Here is a 21,063-nt window from a genome sequence, read left to right as displayed (position 1 = left end):
CCATGTCCCAAATGCCCTGTTTGCAACTGTGTGATTGAATAGGGAGCTAGCGATCAATAGAAGTTATTAAAGGTCCCGTGGGTTGTCATCCAACCTCACAGCCATCTTTTACCTGCTTCTGTTACATCTTATCTTGTCAAGAGCTTTTAATTTGTCCAATTAAAGCAAATAACTGTATCTGACTAGCTGGACTTTATGTCAGGTATACAAATCGACCCATGGAGGTTTGAGTCAGAGTTTCAGCCTAGTAGCTGCTGGTAAAAACAGTAACTGCACCTGTTGTTCCTTTGTGGTTGGGTTAGCACCTGCTCACAGGGCTGCTGTGAGGCTGTCTGTGTGGGCTGCGCGGATAACAGGGAGACCATTCACAGCCTCTCAGACTGCTGTCTGCAGGCTCTGCTTTCTGCTACACATTTTTGCTTCTGTCACTAATACTCTGCCTTCCCCTGTACTCTAGCTATTTGACAATCGCCACACTCCCCCTGTTTTCTGTCCTCTGTCTCTCTTTTGGCTGAAATGAACACAAAAACACAAACCAAATCAGCCTGCCTATGGGGGTTGTTGTGACTCTTCAGTGGAAATGTTGTGTGAAGGATGACGTTGTAAACAATAAACGACATATAAATCACTACAGGCTGAGCTGGTCCAGTGCACTTTCACATAAACTTGGCCTACAGGGGTTTTCATGGGCCACTGTTTTTATTCTTATGTAAGTTCACTTCATAACATGAACATTGTTGGTTCTGTGGTTTTGTAATACCAGTCCTGTCACTCAGATTGAAGTAATTGATCACAAAATCAATGGCCCTGGCCCCAAATCACGACAGCAGACCTTTCCTCTCCTTGAAAACCTGAATTAAACTTTGTTTTTTTAAACAGTCTGAACAATAATGTTTGACCAACACATTTTGCCTGCATATTTCCTCCGGGGTGGATTTCAGTGAGGCTTATTGCCCAATGCCCATCAATGTAGTGCAGTGTTATTGCTGAGGCATCAATTTAAATATGGGCAACCTGATATGAGCACTGAGCTCCGATGCAACACGTGAAATATATACAACAATATTCAGGTTTAACGTACAAAAAGAGACTGCACCTTCCTGCCAGAGACACAAAGAGCACTTCATGCAAGTTCCAGACGAAGCTCGGCACACATAAAAAGAGGAGGGGTGCATATAATGCAGCAATTGCGTTAGATACTAGCAACACAATGCGCACACACCAAGTATCTGTCATTTACGCCCAGTGTTCCCTTCACCTCCCCATGTCTGTAAGCCATTGGCTCACTCACCTCAGCAGATGGCCAGGTACAGGGAGGCTGAGCAGGTGCCCTCTCTGCGCCTCTTTCTCTTCCCTTTCTGTGGTCAACGCCAAGGCTGATGGGGAGCACGGTTCCGGCGCTATATCCAATGTTTCTCTGGGACAACGGCAGGTCCACAGCCGCACCTCACCTGTCTCTCCGTTCAGCGCGTCTTGCGCGTCGCGGTAGCATCACTCTTCAGTAAATGAGTACAAATCGCCCGGGCAACCAAAACCGCCTTTTTAGAGAGAGGAGGGAAGAGAGAGAGACTCCTTCCAGCGCCTATGAAATTGCAATTTTCACCAGGCGTTCTGTCCCTTCGGCCGCGTTCCCAATCCCAAATCGTGCAATAGCAGACTGTGATATTTCTTCAGTCAAGGGGACCAGCCAGCCGCCAATTGTCAGTACTTGGTCAGGCTAAAGGCTTTTGAAGTCAATAGTCAGCAAAATGTGGTCTAATCCTCTTTTTAAATTTACAGTGGCGAGGTGAATGTCCAACGCAGAGCAGGCACAGTGACGGCAGGGGCCCATAATTCACACCCCCGAAACAGTCCTGCAGTGGATCAATGATGAATAGACTCTCTCACTTCGTCTCTTGCTCTCTCTCTCTCTCTCTCTCTCTCTCTCTCTCTCTCTCTCTCTCTCTCTCTCTCTCTCTCTCTCATACACACATACACACACAGACACACGCGCGAATAGACAGATTTGTTCTTCCCCACAGACAGTGACACTATTTTAAATGATATACCGAGCTCTTTCACATAAAACCCACATTGTTAATCCATAATATTAGGATTTGACAATTACTGAACAATGATATGATGATTTTTCTTCTTCTTCTTCTTCTTCTTCTTCTTCTTTTCTTCTTCTTCTTCTTCTTCTTCTTCTTCTTCTTCTTCTTCTTATTAGCCTTTTATGCTTAGATAGACGTTGTTGTGAGCTATGTTTTATGTGGACACAATTTGAGGTTTTGCCTATCAATTATATGAGACACTCAAGCCAACACAATTTACACAAAGTTGGCCTATGGGTATAGCTATAATGTTGTTCATTTAATCCATCAGAAGGGCAGTAAGGTCTATACTAAAATAACTAAAGGCAACACGTCAAGACCAACATGGCCCCAATGTGAAATTAAATAGGCCAAGAAAAGACATTGCTATAATTAATATAAAATATTACCATGCAAAACAAACTACGTCTTTTAAGAATCTCGATATTTTGAAAGTAACTGCGCTGCAACAAAAGTTTACAGTTTGAAATGTACTCATTTACTGCATGAAAAGGTGAGCAGACGTTTTGTTTAAGCGCTACGTCTTTGCGTCATTTCCGGGTCTCGTAGGACGCAGTTGTAAAAAAAAAAAAAAAAAAAAATCGAGTTGCAATGGATTTTTAGCTAGCCACTAATAGCTGTCTATATGCGTGGAAAAAAACACTAAAACACATCCATGTCAAGAAATACGCCGTTTTTTCGAGGTCAAGTGCTGTTCGTGCGCACCTGTAGAGACACACAGGTTTGTCAACAAAGTCATTGTAAATCGGTAAGTAAATAGCATTTTGGTCAGTCCGTATGCTACCGTGATATCCGCCGCTAGCTGAGTGCCCTGCTAGCCACAGCTGACGGTAAATTCGTCTTGATGCGGTGTCTTGTAACTATAATGTTTACGTTTGAAATGTGTAATAGCTACAACGGCTTTAATATACCGTTACGTCTGTGTTGATCAAGGGAATGTAGGAGGTTTTATGTATCATGTAGCCGCAGTTAGCTTCTCGATGTTCCTGTCGCTCTCAGCCGAGGGGGTGTTAAATTAGTCATTCGTGATCAAAAGCACTTTGGTAAAGCTTCAACGTTTAATTTGATAAAGGGTAATCATTACTTTGTTTTTCATCCGACCGTGGCATCACGACTGTATCTCGATAGGAGAAATACGTCGCCCCCAGATGTGGAAACTTCTTTTTTTACTATTTTTTTCTATTATTTTTTTCTGTTGTTTTTTTTTCCAGTGTCTGCGTACATTGGTGTATGAATGAGAGTGGGAATGGGTGACTGGTTGTTTGATGTAAAGCGCTTTGAGTGCCTAAAGCAGGCAGAAAGGGGCTTTATAAATGTGACCATTTACCATTTATTTTTCTGCAGATCAAACCATTCCGGTGACTGTGGAGCCTTGAAGCTCCTGCTTTGTGCCCATTTTCAAAATCTAAGGATTTCAGATTCAGGTACAGCATCAATAATGTCTTTGGCTTTAGACATGATAGGCTATACTACAGCAAGCTGATGGTGATACTTGGTGCTAGGGCCGAACAATATGGACAAATTTCATTTCTCGATATTTATGCCTCGATATTTTCACTATGGGTTTGGTGAAAGCCAAGCATTTTTCAGAAAAGCAAAAACATAATACTAAAGAGTGCAGTTTTATTGATGAAAATCTATATTGTTTATATCTTGCTTTTTCGATATGAATATCTTGAATATTCATATATCAATACGATAACGATATATATCTTTCAGCCCTAATTTTTTCGATATCAATATCTTGAATGTTCATATCTCGATATCGATGCGATAACTATATATGTCTTTCAGCCTTACTAGGTGCACTGGACAATTTTAAGCAGGAGAGTAAATAGTTCGATTCATAGAACTTCTAAAAGTACAAAATCGTACTGTATCTCTCGCACCAACCACTAAATTATTGCCTCAGTGTGTTATTTAATTTGATCTGTGGGGTAATTTCACACTTTGCACATTTGACCAAAAACATCCTTTTTTTTTAACTTGTCTGTGCATTTGATTATTTTTTCAGAAAATGAACGGTTTGTCCATACGGGAGCTATGCTGCTTATTCTGCTGCCCGCCTTGCCCAAGCCGCATTGCTGCCAAACTGGCATTCCTTCCTCCTGAGCCCACATACGCCCTCATCCCAGACCTGGACCCCACTCCAATCTCTACAACTGAGTCGAGCTCTGGACCTGCTCTGCCATCACTGGGAGCCCCAGGATTGCGAGCACGTTTGGGAGCTGGTGGTGGAAGTGAGCGAGGAGGCGACAGGGGTGGAGGGGGAGGAGGAGGAGGCGGAGGAGGAGGAGGAGGAGGAGGAGGAAGCACTGGAGGTGCAGGCGCCACTAGTGGGGTCATAGGGGAGCCCAGGTGGAAACTGCACCTCACAGAGAGAGCTGAGTTCCAGTATTCACAAAGAGAGCTGGATGTGACTGATGTGTTCTTGGCCCGCTCCAGCAGAGGCAACCGTGTTGGGTGCATGTACATACGCTGTGCTCCTAATGCCAGGTTAGTCCAAGCTGTTTATGTAAAGTAAATGTTACTTATGTTTTCAAGTTGAAAATTATAATTTTTTTTAATCTATAGCTGTGATAACTATTGCCCTGTTCTTTATGAATGTACCCGCTCTTTTGTGAAAACATTTAACTGATGTTTATATTACTCTTCCTCCACTGCTCAGGTTCACTGTGCTGTTTTCCCATGGAAATGCTGTAGACCTCGGCCAGATGAGCAGCTTCTACATTGGTTTAGGAACACGCATCAATTGCAACATTTTCTCCTACGATTACTCAGGCTACGGCGTTAGCACTGGGAAGCCCTCTGAGAAAAACCTTTATGCAGACATTGATGCTGCCTGGAATGCGTTGCGCTCACGGTATGAATAGATATAAATGGTGTTGCATTGGCACTTTTTGATAAAATGTTTATGGTGATTTTTACAAAGGTTGTTTATATATACTGGCTGGCAAATGAAAGCCTGGGAGGTATTGATATAGTACATTTTCACAGGCACAAATAACCCTAAGCCCATCAAGGGGCAATTATTCAGTGGCGATAAATTACACATGTAGCCACAGCAGTAAACGAAAAACACTCACCAAACTACCTGGCATGTCCCATTCTGATACTCACCAGACCCAACCTGCTTAGCTTCTGAAGTCAGATGAGATTGGTCATTCGTAACGTGGTATGGCCACAATTTAAAGCTTAATACATTGCATGTGTCTAATTGCTGAAGAGGTTTTGATTGAATTTCCTATCTTCTAAGAGAATTCTGGCTCTGCAAATTCCAGCATTATAATTAGGACGAATGGACAAGCACAAAACTCATTTTAATTGTTGGCAAAGTGATAGATCATGCAGGCACTACTTCTGTGTCTATAAAATCTAAAATGTTCTATATGTTTGATTCTTATTCTTAGTTATATTTTTTAAACATTTTGTGCATACTGTAGCTATATGTTCTGTTGGTGTTGCAGGTATGGTATCAGCCCAGAGAACATCATCCTCTATGGACAAAGCATTGGTACAGTCCCTACAGTAGACCTGGCCTCACGTTTTGAGTGTGCTGCTGTGGTTCTACACTCTCCACTCACCTCTGGGATGAGAGTGGCCTTCCCTGACACCAAGAAAACCTACTGTTTTGATGCCTTCCCCAAGTGAGTATGCTGTCTTTTATACAAGTCATGTAGCAGCCACATGACCATAACAGTGTTCATGTAATGAAAATAAATGACGTATGCCTTTTTACAGCATTGAGAAAGTGGCAAAAATCCCATCACCAGTTCTGATCATACACGGTACAGAGGATGAGGTTATTGACTTCTCTCATGGCCTGGCGCTGTTCGAGCGCTGCCCCAAAGCTGTGGAGCCGCTGTGGGTAGAGGGCGCCGGTCACAACGACATTGAACTTTACAGCCAATACCTGGAGCGACTACGACGTTTCATCAACCAGGACCTGGCTGCACAGCACGCCTGAAAAATAAACTGCAGCCTCTGCATTTTTACAACTCTGCGTGAGACAGGATTCTGGTATGTTTGGTAAGCGTGAATGCCTAAAGGGAATTCTGCTTTATTTGTCACATCTGTGTGTCTTTAAAGTAGCCTGTTATGTTACTTAAAACAATCTCCTTTTAAAACAAGTTTTCAATATATATTTACACTAAATCAATTTTCCACTACTTTCATGGAGCATTTGTCATCTCCATAGCAGTAAATTACAGCTTTAATGTATGGTAAGTAATGTAAGTAACAAAAGCTTTGTCCAAAGGCACACAGATGTCCTTTTCATGAGTGAATGCTGCTGTGAATGGAAGTATAAAGTCATATCACTATTAACTGTAATGTGCTGATGTTATGTGAAATGAAGGACATCCTGATGACTTGGATAACTGCAACAAGGGAAGACGTAATGGAGACTTATCAATCATGGTGTAGTTTTTTATTTTATTTTGATTATGTTTGTTCATATGTATGAAGAATACCTCCATAGCTTGACCACTAAACTCTGTGCAGTGGACTAACCTTTGGTCAGGCATGTGTCATCCTTGCCATTTCTTTACTTAAATCAATATTTGACACTCAAGGTGACTTGTAGACTAATTTAATTGTGGTCCTCTTTGGCGTTGAAGCAGAAGAGAAACTCCTAGCTGGTTGGGCATCTCTGGCTTTTATATATAATTACTAACTTCTGGGAACAAACCCACAATATTTGTTGTCCTTGACTGCTTGTTATTTTACACCAGTTGTAACAAATTGCTCCTTTGCATTATGGATAAGTAGTCCAAGGTTCTTCCAGCATGGAAAGAGACACAACTCTTCATAGATATTGTGTGTATTAGTTTTACAAAAGAGTCACGGCTATTCATGTTTGAGACTTTGACGACTGCTGTCTTGGCAAACAAAAGACCAAGTTTGAGTCTCAAATGCAGCTTCATTTAAGTTGTTGCTAAAGTCTGAAACAAATTTGATCCTCTATTCTAAATTTGTTTTTGAAGGTTTTTATAATCCAAAATTTGTGACAATTTCTCCCCCGCTACTGTCTTACTGCACATTCTCCTAGTTGCACTCATATCTGTCGAGCATATTTCTTAATGTAGGTATTCATGTTGTGTGTTTGTCGTAGCGTAGGGCCTTAGACTGATCGTTTAGGACCATACATGTTAATGTGATGAGTATCAATGTGATTTCTGAGTGGCCGCCAGGACGGTAACATCATAAAAGCTGTGTGGCCCTAACTGTACGGACGCTCTCATATGTACCCATGTTTGAGCCCGTCACGGTTGGTGTGGTGCGGGTTCCACCACACAGACCTTTGCACATCATCACATGCATTCAATCATGTACACGCGCATACACTAAAAAAACGTATACTGTAATGTGCAGTATATTTACATGTTTATATATATTGGAACAAGCATGAAAAAGCAGGTCTTAAGTTCAGCACTATTGTAAAAAGCATCCAAAGTGTAATAAGGGTATAAGATGTAAGTTTGTGTGTTTTATCATTGTTATTGACTTATGTGGGCCAGCAGAGCGGATACTCCATGGATACCTCCCATGGAAACATTACTAACATATGTGTAAACTTGAATACATGTGGTCCCGGGACATCCAGCAGTGGTCATATTGAGGTGACACGCATTAAACTAGCACTGATCTGGCTGCTCCGTTTCTATTGGGGCACTGTGGGTCTTAGTAGCCTGTCACCTATGTACATTTTCTCTGCTCAATCCATCCTCATTCTGCACTATGTTCAAGAAATGGAAATCTGTTACCATCTTTATCAGGGAAACCACTGGATCCACCTTTTTATGGGGCTCAGAGAAAGGGGGGTGGGACCTGGCGTTTTGGCGCACCACTACGGTTATAATATTCTCTGGCCCTGAATGTCTCTTCGTGGGGTTGGGGTGTGGGCTAGAAAAGTAAAAACAGTATGCATGTCTGTTGTGTTTTGAAGAGCAAGTAAAAGGTGAGGTGTAAAGCTCTAATATGTATTCTATGTGAGGGTCAAACTAAACTCATGGCATTGGAATAATAATGCGCTTTTTAAAATGGGACGTTCATTTGAATTTTTTATTCTGATACTAGGTATTGTTGAGTTTTGTGCTAGAGTTTGACATGGACAGTGGGCAGGGCTAGACTACATTAGTGAGCTGTTTATATGGTTACTGTACTTACCTATTCTATTCTTTGTATTATGATTTGTAATTTTTTGTTGCTTTTTTGAACTGAGAATATGATGTAATATTAATGGGACTAAATCTTGACCTTTTTATTGACAAATAAAAAAAAATCCACTTATATACGAAAGCATCGTTTTGACTGTTTTAATTATGCTCTTATGTTGGAATAAATAAACAGGATGAGTTGAATACATTCATATTACAGCATTTAACAAGGAGGTAATTGCAGTGAGGGCAGCAGTGCTTTTCAGTGAAGCCCTCGTTTTAAAGTTAAGTGACTGCCCTCTGCTGACTTAAACATGTCATAACATTTAGAAAAAACATAACTTACAAGACTGAGCAAGTTGATCTATTTCACAAAATCCACAGACATATTACCTTCTGCCTATGATGATTATAAATACTCTGTCCATCTAAAACCATTTATAACCTTAAGTTATAAATGCTCTTTCTGCTTGCTGTGCTCAGTCAGCATTATTCTGGCCAGAAATGGACAGGCTTTCAGGCTGACTGCTTCCATATGGCTAGGCACAGGAACAGGCACTGACATTTGAATTTTTTTTTTTTCAAAGATTCTGTCAAATATGGCCTTTGAGATGTCGATCTAGTTCAAGGATTCCCAAACGTTTTGGGCCTTGAACCCCAAAATCATCAGACCAACAACTCCGGGACCCCCCACTGTAAAATATAATTAGTATTTATAATAAATTTAGGTGCACAACATCTAAAATCTGTTTTAGTAATGTTTGTTTTGATCGTATGTTTTAATATTTGGCTTCATTTCACTAAAATACACCGCTTTCATTCAATAATACATCAAATTCATTGCTATGAATTCTTTTTAAATATTGTCTTGAAAACATCCCACCCCTGATCTAGTAAACACATTTTTTCCATCAGTAACAGTAATCTCAAATTCATGCAAGAGCAATTTGAGCAAAATCTAGATTTCTGCTGGTCAATTTCTCATACCAAGTTCCAAAATTGATTTTCTTCAACAATATTTAGAGCCATGAAGGAAAGGAATAAATTGCCAATCAATGTAATATAAAACAAGGATCTGTATTTAAGAAACAAATAAAAATGCATTTGGGAGGGTACATACTTAATCAATGAGATAACATATAATACTGCATATGTCAAAATTATGCCAATGTTAGTTGATGCTCTCTGATATGCTGATGCGCTAGTGCAGAATGAACTGATGGAGTATGAACGGTCAGCTGTAATGAAATGTTGTGAATTTTACTGGTGCTGATAGTATGTTCAGATGTGAAACATTGTAATTGTTTTTTTGTTTTTTGAAAGGGCCCCAGGAAGATTAGCTGGCCCGCGGATACAGCTAATAAATAATCAAATAAACATTTAGTTTAGATCTTTTTGTGTGGCAATAAATGGGTTGCTGCACAGTGTTTCATGAAATAGCTCAGGATTACAATACTTGAGAAAGACTGTCTAGACACTGATCGATTATCTTAAAAGGGCGACTTCTTTAAAGATTTCTTCACTGTACACCACTTGCTGTTTCCTTGTACCTAAAAGAGACAGGGGAGGTTATATATACATTAGATAATATGCAAAAATGTGCACATGACGTCCATATTAACAAAAGCCGCTGGGTGTGACCAGTGGAATGTTATCTTTTGTTCTCGAACCAGTAGGACAACTCTGTTTATCTCATCAGGATGCAATGGTTTTCATAAAAACCTCAAACCAGTTTAAGGTCATGTTCATTTACGCAAGAGTGAGTCTTACTGTGTGTGTTGTAACGTTGGTGCAACAGAGCTCAAAGAGGTCAGATGTTCCTCCAAAGCAAAGATCCTCATGCCAATGTAGCCGGACACCAATAGCAGCAACAGCATTCTTCGAGTACAAAGAAGGAAGTTGAGCAAAAATGACAAGGGATTGGCTTCTCTTGTTCTATGATCGTTCATGTTTTATTTCACTTACAGGATGATGTATGTATGAAAGAGGACTTGGATATTTCTGAATTCGTTGTCGGACAGCAATGACGTAATGTGATTACTCACTCTCCTAATCCAGCCTTCAGATGATAAAAGATTATTATTATTGCTCTGGACCTGTTTAGTCACTTTAGCCATACCTCTGTTGTGGCCTTCATCTCTCACAGCACTTTGTCTCAGAGAAAGCCTTGAGTGAACTATGACAGAAAAGTGAAAAAAACAAAACAAAAAAACAAGCATTTTGAAATGAGATTTTTTTTTCATTTCAAAGCCTGAAGTACCTTCACTGGAAAACTGTGGAAAGCCCTCATAATTGACACTGCTCTGTTGGCTTCCATCATAACTGTCTTCCATACTTGAGTTAGAGGAGGTCTGGGGCAGAAAGAATATAGTCATTAAATGTTAAATACAGGACTGCAAATGACTGTATTATGGCATACACTGTGTTGAAATGGTTAATCAATATATTGCAATAATATCAGCATTGCAACATTCAAGACAGTTCTTTGCAGTCCTAGTTTGATATATACAAAATAAAATGTTATACTCACCATATCAAACTCCATTTCATTTTCTCCAGATGAGACTTGAGGGCTACTGTTCGTGCTCTCCACCTGCCATGGTATTGCATAGTTATTTATATTTCACTCTTTTATACTTTCCTTCCTAATGCCTAAATGGATGGACTTACTTGTGCATGTGAACAGACAGTTTGGAGGAGTTTGTAGCACATCCCACGGTTCATAAGGGACACGAACAAGTACTGGCAAGAAAAGAAGAAGCAGGAAACAGGTCAATGTTTGGCAGAGTGAACATAAAACAACTTTCTCCTCACTTCCTTCTTTCCTTTGGGCTGTAGTTCTTAAGACTTGAAGCCATATGGGATTACTTTATCATGGCAACTGCACAAGGTAGATTCAACTTACCGGTAATAGCAATTGTCCCAATTCTACAATCTACAGAAGATCAGTGACAACATTTCTTTGCTCAGGATGGGTATAGTAGCCAGGAGACAGTTATTCAATTGTTGTAATATTTCTGTAGTAACTGATCCCATCCACATGGCATAATAATAGATTTTATTGCCATTTGCACAGGAACAAAAAAGTACAAGCACATTGGAATCTGTGTGCATTTCTTTTGAGTAAATAAAAAAAGACATAAAAAGTTTAATAAATACATATATCTAAAAAGGCAGTAGGTTAGGGTGCAACAAAAGTAATGGTCCATTATCATTCTCCCTCTTATATATCCTGTGCCACCTGTCGGACTGAAACTCTTGTGGAGGCGGCTCCTGTGGGCACTAAACAACCGCTCCTCTTACAATACAGAAACGAGAATGGGCATTTTGATCTAATCGCTTTACTTTTCAGTGTCTTGGGCACACGTGTATTAAAGGAATCAGAGTCACGAGAACTCTTGCTAAAACAACACGTGCCTTGAAGTCGCTTATCAGACAACACATATTTTTGAAAGAACACCAGTCTAATCTCTCATCAGCTTCACTGGCTACGTCAGATGGTCACAGGTCTCAAAAAAAAAAATTATGCCATGTCATGGGAGAACTCTTAGTCAGGATGAGAATGCATACAGTATGTCCTGTATTTTAGGGTACTAATACAGGTATTATCAAACAGTCAGTCTTTCTAGTGTTGAGCTGTCAATCCACACAACTATTACCTTTCTATTATGACCAATACAAATGTGCCCGTGTGTCATTGAAGTGCAGTACCTTTTCCCCATCAGCAGTTTTAATGGTTAAAGACATGGCAGAGTGGTGCTTTCTCACTTCTCTCACAGTTGCCAGAGGAATGACCATCTGTTACAGCAAAGTCAATTTAACATTATTGTTATGATTATGATTATTATTATTGTTATTATTGTTATTATTATTATTAATTACCTTTGTATCTTTCAGCAACACGGCCGAATGGAAACAAACATGGTTCTCTGACAAATAAAGTTTCCCCTGAAAGAGCCCGTCTTTCTGCAAGGCACAGGTAAAGGCTGCAAACAACACACACTCTTAAGAAGCAAAATTTTTGACGAAATGCCGCTCCCAAACAACAGAAGGCATTCATGTTGAATAATTCACACCGCCACACACACAAAAAACATTGTATAGCTCCTTATCCGGCTCAGGCCATTAGGCATACAGAGCAGCTTGTAGCACTTAATCAGTCGGCAAAGGCATTAGGGACAAACAGCGAGAAGGACACAATGTGATGTGAATCGATATCAGCGAATAACTAAGGAGAGAGTGGGCGACCCTGCCCGAACTCACCGTGTGTCAGGCTCTCCCCGTCAGGAATTTCCGGGAACAGTTTGTGGAAGCTTTTGTGCCTCGCATTAATCTGCAGGGAAAACAAAACTGGGAATAGGCAACAAACAGCTTCTGGCTGATGATAAGAAAATAGATTTTTATAAATATATCATTCATTTAGACTTACAGCATTTGTTTCAGAAATGGGAAATAGAAGGTGCAAGAGAGACAGTGATCGCACTTTCAAGAATTCAGGGGTTTCCAATCTTTTATTATTATTATTATTATTATTATTATTATTATTATTATTATTATTATTATTATTATTATTATTATTATTATCATTATCATTATCATTATTATTATTATTATTATTATTATTATTATTATTATTATTATTATTATTATTATTTATTTTTATTGTTGCAAGTATTCTGTGACATAGGCCTACTGTAAATATGCCCTAACTCAGGTGTTTGCTGTAGTGACAAATTGATATTTTTGATAATCATTCATATTCTTAGTCATAAAATCTACAGCAAAGTAATATTAATTGATTGACTGCGGAATCCCTTAGCCATTTCTCTCCATTGATTTATAATGGGGCTTCTGCATGTTTCCAGCATTTTTCCACGTTTTCTGCAATATGTGCATGTGTTCAGCTTCCGCAATTTGTCCTTTTTCAAGACAATTCCACCTTCAGCAGTTTTCCCTTGAATCTGGCCCATTTATTTGTATGGAGAAGCCTCCCAATTCATTTTGATAGGACTTCAGTTACAGTCTTTCAGTGGATTCAACAGTTTCAGCCATTTGAACATTGTCAGGGATTTATGCAATTTTAGCAGTTCTTACATTTTTACATCTTCGGCTTCTGCAATTTGGACCTTGTCAAATAAATAGGGATTTTTTCCTCAATAAAGCACCACAGCACAACTAAAGCATAATACAAGAAGTTTCAACAAAATATAACCAAACTAAGTCTTACATTACTGTTGGCATTGTGTCCCTCAGTGCTCTCCTCTGCTATAGATGGTTCCCTGATGATAGCACATCACATTAATTGGATTTAGCGTTTTTGAACATATTTTTTTTCTCACATTGTTCTTTTATAACTGTGTACCTGGCTATGGCATTGGCTGGGAAGTTGTGGTTCAGCTCCTGAATGTGTTGCCGAGCTTCATCCACACTCTTCTTCCCGCTGCCTCTGCGTCCTCTGGTGAGACATGCTCCCTCCAGACAGCTGTCTCACGAGAGCAGTTTGGTAGATTAGTCACTTAACCCATTGTGAGCATTGGTTTGACTCAAGTGAGCGTGGATATAAAATAAGAGACGTCCTTTTATGTCCAGTTTAACAGTATTCAAGTTAGTCATTGAGACGACCACAAGAAATATATTGGCTTGCCCTGTACACATTACTTTGAGTAGGACTACTGCAGCATAAACAGTATATGGACAACCATTTTAAGAGATGGATTGTTCTTTCCTTAAAGACAGATAATACCCACTAAAGCCAGTGCACAGATACTCACATAGAACTATCCAGAGAGAACTTTCTTTTCTTCAGACTCATACAGCTGTAAAAGCAATAAATGTAAGGGTTAGTAAATGTAGGTATAAGCACGATTGTAAGCCAAGTTGGAGTAACAGGGATTACAAACAAAAAGTGAATGTGTGCATCATGGTACACTCATACAGACCAATAGACTGGGGAGGGGCGTGGCCTAGAGTTCATCTCACCAATCAATGACAGCGCGAGGGGCAAGCGCCTGCATTTCGTGCAAACGGATGCCATCAGTGACAGCTCTGACCTTTGGCATGTGTGCGCACATACACACAGGTATGCAGTGACAGGCGCTCGGTTCACATCAGCAGCAGACATCAGAGAAACACATGGGGGCAGTAGAAACACTTGGTATGGTGCAGTCAGTTTCAGTTAGTAGCCTATATGTCGGCCTATACTAAGATGTGTGGGCCTATCATCAAGGTACCGAACACAGCAGCTGAGTCACCAAAAACAAAATATCAACATTCACTGCATGACAATGATATTTGTTAAACAGTGTCACTGCACACTCAGTTTCATCTTTGCGGCTGTTTAAACAGCTACTGTTTGCCCATTGTTGTTGTAATTAAATAGGTAGGCCTATAGATGAACGGTGTGCATTAAGAATGCACACATCCTCAAAGGTCAGTTTCCTTGTTTCTGGTGCAGAGACCTCTCACTTTGAACAGCTGTTGTCAATGTCACCCCAGGGCCAATGACTGATTATGCCCTTTACCATCTCGGTCTGCAGCAGATCAAATGAGTTGGTATGTTCAAATTAAATATTTAGAAACGATTCGAGGGATCGGAATAGTCTTCAGAAATGTGTAGGCTGTGGCCTACAGGTTTATGTGACTTTTTTGTTGTCAATTTTTACCCTTTTAGGACTTTCTTTATCATTGTTATTTTGTTTGTATTTGTTATTTATGACTATTGATTTATTACAGTAATAATACAGTAATTAATACAATATTGTTAGAGAATAAACATAAACATATTGGGTCATGCTGTCTTTATAATATAGCCATAACCTTGGTTCTCAGGGTATGTTTTAGCTCACCTTTCAGTATAACACACAATGGCCCTCATGTGGAAGCACAGCCAGACTTAAACGGTCAGACCAGTACAATGTCTTGAGTCTCTGGGTCATGCACTCATGGCAGTTAACTTCTCCTGCATTTGACATCCGTCCTGTTTTCAACTACACCCTATCAGATAAATTAGTCTAATGTCTGTGTTTGGGGGATTTGTTTCTCTTCACCATAGCAATGTCTGATCAAATTATATATGAATAGGTGCCCTTGCCTGTGTAAGATGATCATGCATGTTTAACAATAGGAAGGATAGTGGTTTAAAATACTTTTCAGGGTTGATATATTCTATTCTGTTGGTACAGTATGGAGATGCCATGGCATTTCGTATTTTGCCCTTGACCAACGATGACAAGAATCACACATCAGAGTCTGCTGTTGCTTTGACTAATCGAGATTACAAAAATAAAATACATAAAAAATGTGGAGTTCCCTCTGTTTCATAAGATAACTCTACACCATCTAATTTCATCCAAGTATGTGCATTAACTTCCATCATCAACATCAACATCAACTGGATACCAAACAGCATTTAAAAACAAAACAAAACTCTTTCATACCCAAGCTACATCTATTTGAGATCTTTGTTGTTGTCTAAATCAGTGCAGACACATGCAGTTTACCTTGAGCGGTGCTGTACCACTGGTACCTGTGCCACAGCTCCCTAAATCAATGTGGTGTTTGTTGATTTTGTCTCCCTCCAGTGGCCTGTAAATGAATAACACCCACAGACACGGTGCGCGTTGCTGTATATCCAATCATCCTGCTTTTAATACAAAGTCCAGGTACAATATCTACATGATCCAATGGTTGAAAGGAAAGAACAGGTACAGAAGTGAAAGGAATGGCATCACCAGAGCGGGCCTTCCACACGTCTTATACGCAGCTTTATGCGTGTGCGCCACAATAGTTCTCTTGACACAATAATTATTACAAATCGAAGAGATAACATATTTGATATATGTCACACACGGTCAAGACTTCTGGACCACACACAAGTTTTTATATTAGGATAATTTCAGATTTTAAACAAGGGATGTAAATGTGGGCACTTCTCACCCGGTCTCTGTCAGAAAAATACACTTGCTACCATGTGCTTCCCAGCAAACTAAATATCAACATCTCGTCAAGTTTTTTTTTTTGACCCACAAGTCTCTAAACAACTAGCTTTTCTGATGCCCTTGAACACCTCAGGTACTGATGAAACAATGGTGAGGGGAGCGTCCATGGGGCACCATTGTAAACTACTGCAAACCTTCCTCTAATGTACACACCTCTTGCTAACTAGACAGACATCAGTATCAAATAGCACCCTGCACAGAGGGCATAGCAAATAAAAAAGCACCAAAACTAGCCATTAAAAAAAATTAAAAAACGATAATGACAATATACTCCCAACAATGGCTCGCCAATTAAACATGTTATTGGTTATAGTTGCTCTATTTCAAATAAATTAATAAAAACAAACACAAAATAAAAGCATAAATATCAAATGTATCAAATAAATACGACAAAGATAACAATAAGGCTTTTTTTCGCGATGATTAGAACTACAACAGAGCTGATCCCACGTACGGTAAATCTTGTGCTCAGACAATTGTACTTTTACTGTAGTGTGAGGGACTTGAATGACTGTACAAAAAGCTGACCAATGTGCTCGTAAAACACCACGTGGGACCAACCATACACCAGTCAGGTATCAACACTGTGACCAACTGCCTAAAATGTAGCCCCATACCTCAACACTGCAGACGTTACAGAATCGAAATATCAGATGGAGGACAGGGGCCAATGTAACGCTGTTGACAATGCACTGTTTATAACCTCATGCACTGTGTAAATAAATAACCAGAACCACATTATTCATTTGTCATAAGGCCCACAAACCCACTAAATTAGTCTTGAGGCACAGTTTTCTCAGCTGACCAATATCACACCTGTATGATTGAAAAATGTTAAATAATAACTGTAATGTTGAACTTTGCGGCAGTTTTTGTTTTGTGTGGCTCACTCAAAATTAAAGTCTATTCTTCCATAGAGATCTGGCATGTCCTCCACCTCTAAAATTCAACAATAGGCTGTTTACAATATTATGTGAACACCGCATATTTACCCATTGGACCTTCACATATTAAAATTACAGACAAAATATCGATTTTGCCTTTGTCAATCCACTCGTTAGTTCCATGAGATTATCTGTGTTTTTCACTCCCTCTGTGGTCATAATGTTACTCCTGAGTGGTGTATGCAACATAACACAGACACGTAGCAAAAGGATTGTGCAGTGGTTCAATAAGAAAGGGATACATCAACTGCTCTGAGTAAAGATTTGGGAGGGTAGGTCATTTGAAGAGTATTTGCAGTTACTAATAAATGTCCTACAAAAGTGGCTATGCTTCACATGATAACTCTGCGACATATTGCAGACTGCCTCCGATGAGATACTGTATGAGGAAAAATATTGCACACGACACAGGAAAACCAGTAAGCAGCATGTGTTTTGAAAACAAAAGTCAGTCGGCGTAAGGCAAACAAAAATTACGGCAATGTCTGTATAGGCTGAAGTGCTTTTTTTTTTCTTTTAAATTCAGGAGAGGAAAGAAAACGTTTATTTGGAGTTGGAATTGGTGATTTTCATTAGTCTCTTTCAATTAGCCCCCACTGGAATGATACAATGGGACTGACATCAAGAGCTGGAGGATGAACAAGGACAAGCGCAAAATAGCAAGCAAGCGAATGACGGAATAGAAATGGGCTACAAATCGGAGCCCTATTGAGGATATAATGGACTTTTAACGTGTCCTCCAAGGCCAGCTGTTTTGGCAGGGACCTAGTGTTGAACAGATTTCCGGGCCAGCTTGAGTTGTTGTGAGTCTGGCCGTGGGGGGTTGTGTTACGGTGGGGTGATAGGGGGCGACGTCTCTCCTCGTAGGCCACAGTTCGTAGTAGGGTTTCTCTTGGCACTGTGCTGTAATTAAAAGCATCCTCTCTCTGTCCTCTGTCCTTACGGCGGCGAGTCAGGGATCTTCTTCTCTGGCTAGTCCTCTGCTTAAAGAGACACAGACACGTCGAGAAATGTTCACCTCTGTAACCCCTCGGTACACCAAAGATACAAAGTTTAAGGATAAAAAGCCCATTGAGGGTGCAGCAAATATCCAGGCTCTTTGTGTTTTTTGTTTGCTTTTTTTTTATACACATATTTCCTGTTCTGAAGCCGCTTGTAATTTCACTGATTCATATTGTAGATAGCTGACCACAACACACATGTATTATAGTACGTCCTTCACACTGGAACACTGAGGTAAGTATATGGATTACACATGACAGCCTCGGCACCCACGAAAACCCCTCAGTGGATGCCCCCTACTGGAAGCCGCCTGACGAGCGTGGGTGCTACACAGAAATCTTGTTGCTTGTTTTTTTGTGTTGGTGCTTTTTGTCCTTGGTTGGTGTGGAATTCATCTTTGATTCTCTGCTCCAAGAAGTTCAATGTTCGCAAATGTTGTTTTGTCTTTCTTTCATTCTCTCTCTCTCCAACGTTTTTTTTTGGGGGGGGGGACCACCCTTCGAAGCCGAAAGATAGACGGGTCTGTGGTCTTTTTGCTTACGTTGCATAGTGGTCAAAGCTACCCAGGTACTCCAGAGCAGCCTGATAGCAGAACTGGTATTCATCCTGTGGGGACAGAGGGAATAGTTATCAGCAAGTCATTCATTATTGATAAATGGCGATGTATATTAATACGTGTTAAATGTAAATGAGTGTTAATGTGTTGATTTATTTTTAATGAAGCAATGAATCGAGTATTTAAAAGATTGAAAGAAAGCAGGGCCTGGGTAATTGGGATCAACTAAAAGCAAGCTTAAAAGAGGTAACGTTTTTTATACATGAAATTGCTTTTTACATTGTGCATTCACATTCATATTACATTAGGATATTTTGGGAGCAGCACAAGGTATTTATAGTTCATTGGCCCATTACTCCTGACTATATTCACCTACGGCATGTCCTTAATAATTCATGTGCAATGACGACACATTAGTACAGTGGTTCCTTAAGAGGGGTGTGCAGCTCCCTGGTGTATGTGTTGCCTGCTTAGGGACTACAGATGAAAACTAGCATCTCTGCTATAATATGTACAGTGCAGATGTGCAACTGTTCATTAATATGCACTGTCCCTATCAAATAAATAAATAAAAATGGTGGGACACGCTTTGGGGTCCGAGCAGTACATTAACCTCTTACCCCCCTGCCTTAAAGCAGAACTAAGTAACTTGTTTACCTTAATAAATCCTTTTTGTAGTCCCTGTGGGGATAATACAAGTGTTAATGGGATGATTGGGGGGCCTTTCATCTCCCCCTGGTGTCTCTGGCCAGAAAACCAGCATTGCAACTTTCCTGCCTCCGGGTCGGAGGCGCAATACACACTAATAGAATCATGAATGAGAAGCTAACAGGCTAACGGGCAAAGCTAACTCCTGGCTAGGGCCACTTAAACAGTATTTACAGCCAAGTTTGAGCGAAAAAAATTATCTCCATTGTGTAAATGGATGTACAATATCTCTCTCTCCCTTTGTCTTTTCTGTCAGCGTAATATTTACTCTCACGGATAATTAATGAGTAAAAACTGTAACATGCTACGACACCTGCAGTGGCGCTTATGGCCTCTAGGGGCATGAGTAACAACAACCTATAGGCTAGTTTAACATCTCATTTAAAATCTGTGACTTTTTTGTTGCATTGTCACCACGTTTTTGTCACATTTTGGAGGCATTTTTGTTGTGTTTTTGTCATTTACAGGTGTTCCAGCCATTGTGTGTGCGCGGTGGTGGGCATGAATTTATGAATGAATCGTATGTCATGAGTGAGCGTGTTGTGGGTGCGGTGTGGTGGAGACTATATCGGTGGGCTCTCTAGTGCAGGTGTGTGAGTGACTGGGTGAGCACACAGTTTTTGACCGTGTTTGCCATGCCCATTGATATAGTTATTTGTTGTCAATAAAGTTTATCAAATGAAAGTTTGACATACGCGCGTCAACTACACCTTGCCTGGCCTGCCAAACTACATGCTTTTTTTTCATAGATATTTCAAAGACATATAGTCTGGGAGCAAGCATGATCTCAACGATTTCCCAGTGGGCGTGATTGAACGGCATTAACCAATCAGAGTAACACTAGATACGTCGCAGCAACAAGTCTTTCCTAAAACGTCCTTATTTACGAGGAACGCTTCGAACACTGTTTCTTGCTCCGGTTTTAGGGATTACATTTTTTATTTTCAAATGATTTAAAACAGACGAAAGAGCAGAAGAAAACAGCGTATCACCCGCCTCTCGGTGCGTGATTGGACCGATGTGGGTAAAATCGTAAAATGATAGGCTGCGAGGAGCTGTCCAGACGGTTCTTCTTTTGAACAGAAAGGAGGAGTGTCTGGCACGGCAGGCAAAACTACACCCAGTCAGATTAGTCAGAACAACAGGTATTGTTGCTTTCTTCATTTTTTGTCCTTGCTTTTGTCTTTTTTTTTTTTTTGTGGCTCATTTTTTACTTTTTCATCACTTTTTCATCATGTGTTTTGTTGCTTTTTTGCCCTTAGTATTTTCTTCCTAATTTTGGTCGCTGTTTTGACTATTTGTTCAAGAAGGTTTTAGATTTGATTTATACCAAACTGAAGAAAATGAGCTCGGTTCAGGTGAGGGTTAAGAGGTTAAAGACAATTTTGTTTTAAATCAAATGTATGAATATATGTTCAATTTACTCATTTACTATTAGCTAACAGTCATTGTAATCTGTTTTTTGTCTGTCATTTTGAGCAGTAAAACATTCCATTAAATAGTTTTGAGTAGAGTGAATTATTTTTATTATTATTATTATTATTATTATTATTATTATTATTATTATTATTATTATTATTATTATTATTATTATTATTATTATTA

The 21,063-nt window shown here is 39.8% G+C and overlaps 4 protein-coding genes across 11 annotated transcripts in view; 1 reads left to right on the top strand and 3 right to left on the bottom strand.

Annotated features, from left to right (window-relative positions):
* The window catches only part of LOC306973154 (semaphorin-6B-like), a 29,229-nt gene extending 27,357 nt beyond the window's left edge, over positions 1-1,872 (bottom strand). The window contains exon 1 of the mRNA XM_079569983.1: positions 1,292-1,872. The gene's annotated coding sequence lies outside the window, so the exon portion shown is untranslated. The remainder of the gene's footprint in view (positions 1-1,291) is intronic.
* A 793-nt stretch (positions 1,873-2,665) lies between these two features.
* abhd17aa (abhydrolase domain containing 17A, depalmitoylase a) lies at positions 2,666-8,386 on the top strand. Its single transcript, XM_079569368.1, has 6 exons — positions 2,666-2,841; positions 3,438-3,517; positions 4,108-4,589; positions 4,762-4,956; positions 5,561-5,740; positions 5,835-8,386. Exons 3-6 carry the CDS (start codon positions 4,111-4,113, stop codon positions 6,058-6,060), a joined length of 1,080 nt encoding a protein of 359 aa, XP_079425494.1. The 5' UTR covers positions 2,666-2,841; positions 3,438-3,517; positions 4,108-4,110; the 3' UTR covers positions 6,061-8,386.
* Positions 8,387-9,657: 1,271 nt separating this feature from the next.
* Positions 9,658-14,121, bottom strand: LOC306972125 (uncharacterized protein). The gene is made up of 13 exons (XM_079568607.1): positions 14,023-14,121; positions 13,614-13,733; positions 13,479-13,530; positions 12,515-12,584; positions 12,134-12,237; positions 11,963-12,049; positions 10,922-10,993; positions 10,782-10,844; positions 10,512-10,602; positions 10,371-10,427; positions 10,217-10,310; positions 10,022-10,129; positions 9,658-9,801 (listed from the first exon to the last, which is right to left on the bottom strand). Exons 1-13 carry the CDS (start codon positions 14,061-14,063, stop codon positions 9,771-9,773), a joined length of 990 nt encoding a protein of 329 aa, XP_079424733.1. The 5' UTR covers positions 14,064-14,121; the 3' UTR covers positions 9,658-9,770.
* A 3,022-nt stretch (positions 14,122-17,143) lies between these two features.
* Positions 17,144-21,063, bottom strand: part of ptprsb (protein tyrosine phosphatase receptor type Sb) — a 74,293-nt gene continuing 70,373 nt past the window's right edge. For all 8 annotated transcript variants that reach the window (XM_079568739.1, XM_079568741.1, XM_079568742.1 and 5 more), the window contains one exon: positions 17,144-18,800. In XM_079568739.1, the coding sequence (XP_079424865.1) occupies positions 18,732-18,800 (69 nt within the window). In that variant the 3' untranslated portion in view covers positions 17,144-18,731. The remainder of the gene's footprint in view (positions 18,801-21,063) is intronic.

Source organism: Gobius niger (assembly GCF_951799975.1).
Source record: "Gobius niger genome assembly, chromosome: 13".
NCBI classification, from domain to species: domain Eukaryota; kingdom Metazoa; phylum Chordata; class Actinopteri; order Gobiiformes; family Gobiidae; genus Gobius; species Gobius niger.
This window is presented reverse-complemented; position numbering and strand designations above follow the sequence as displayed.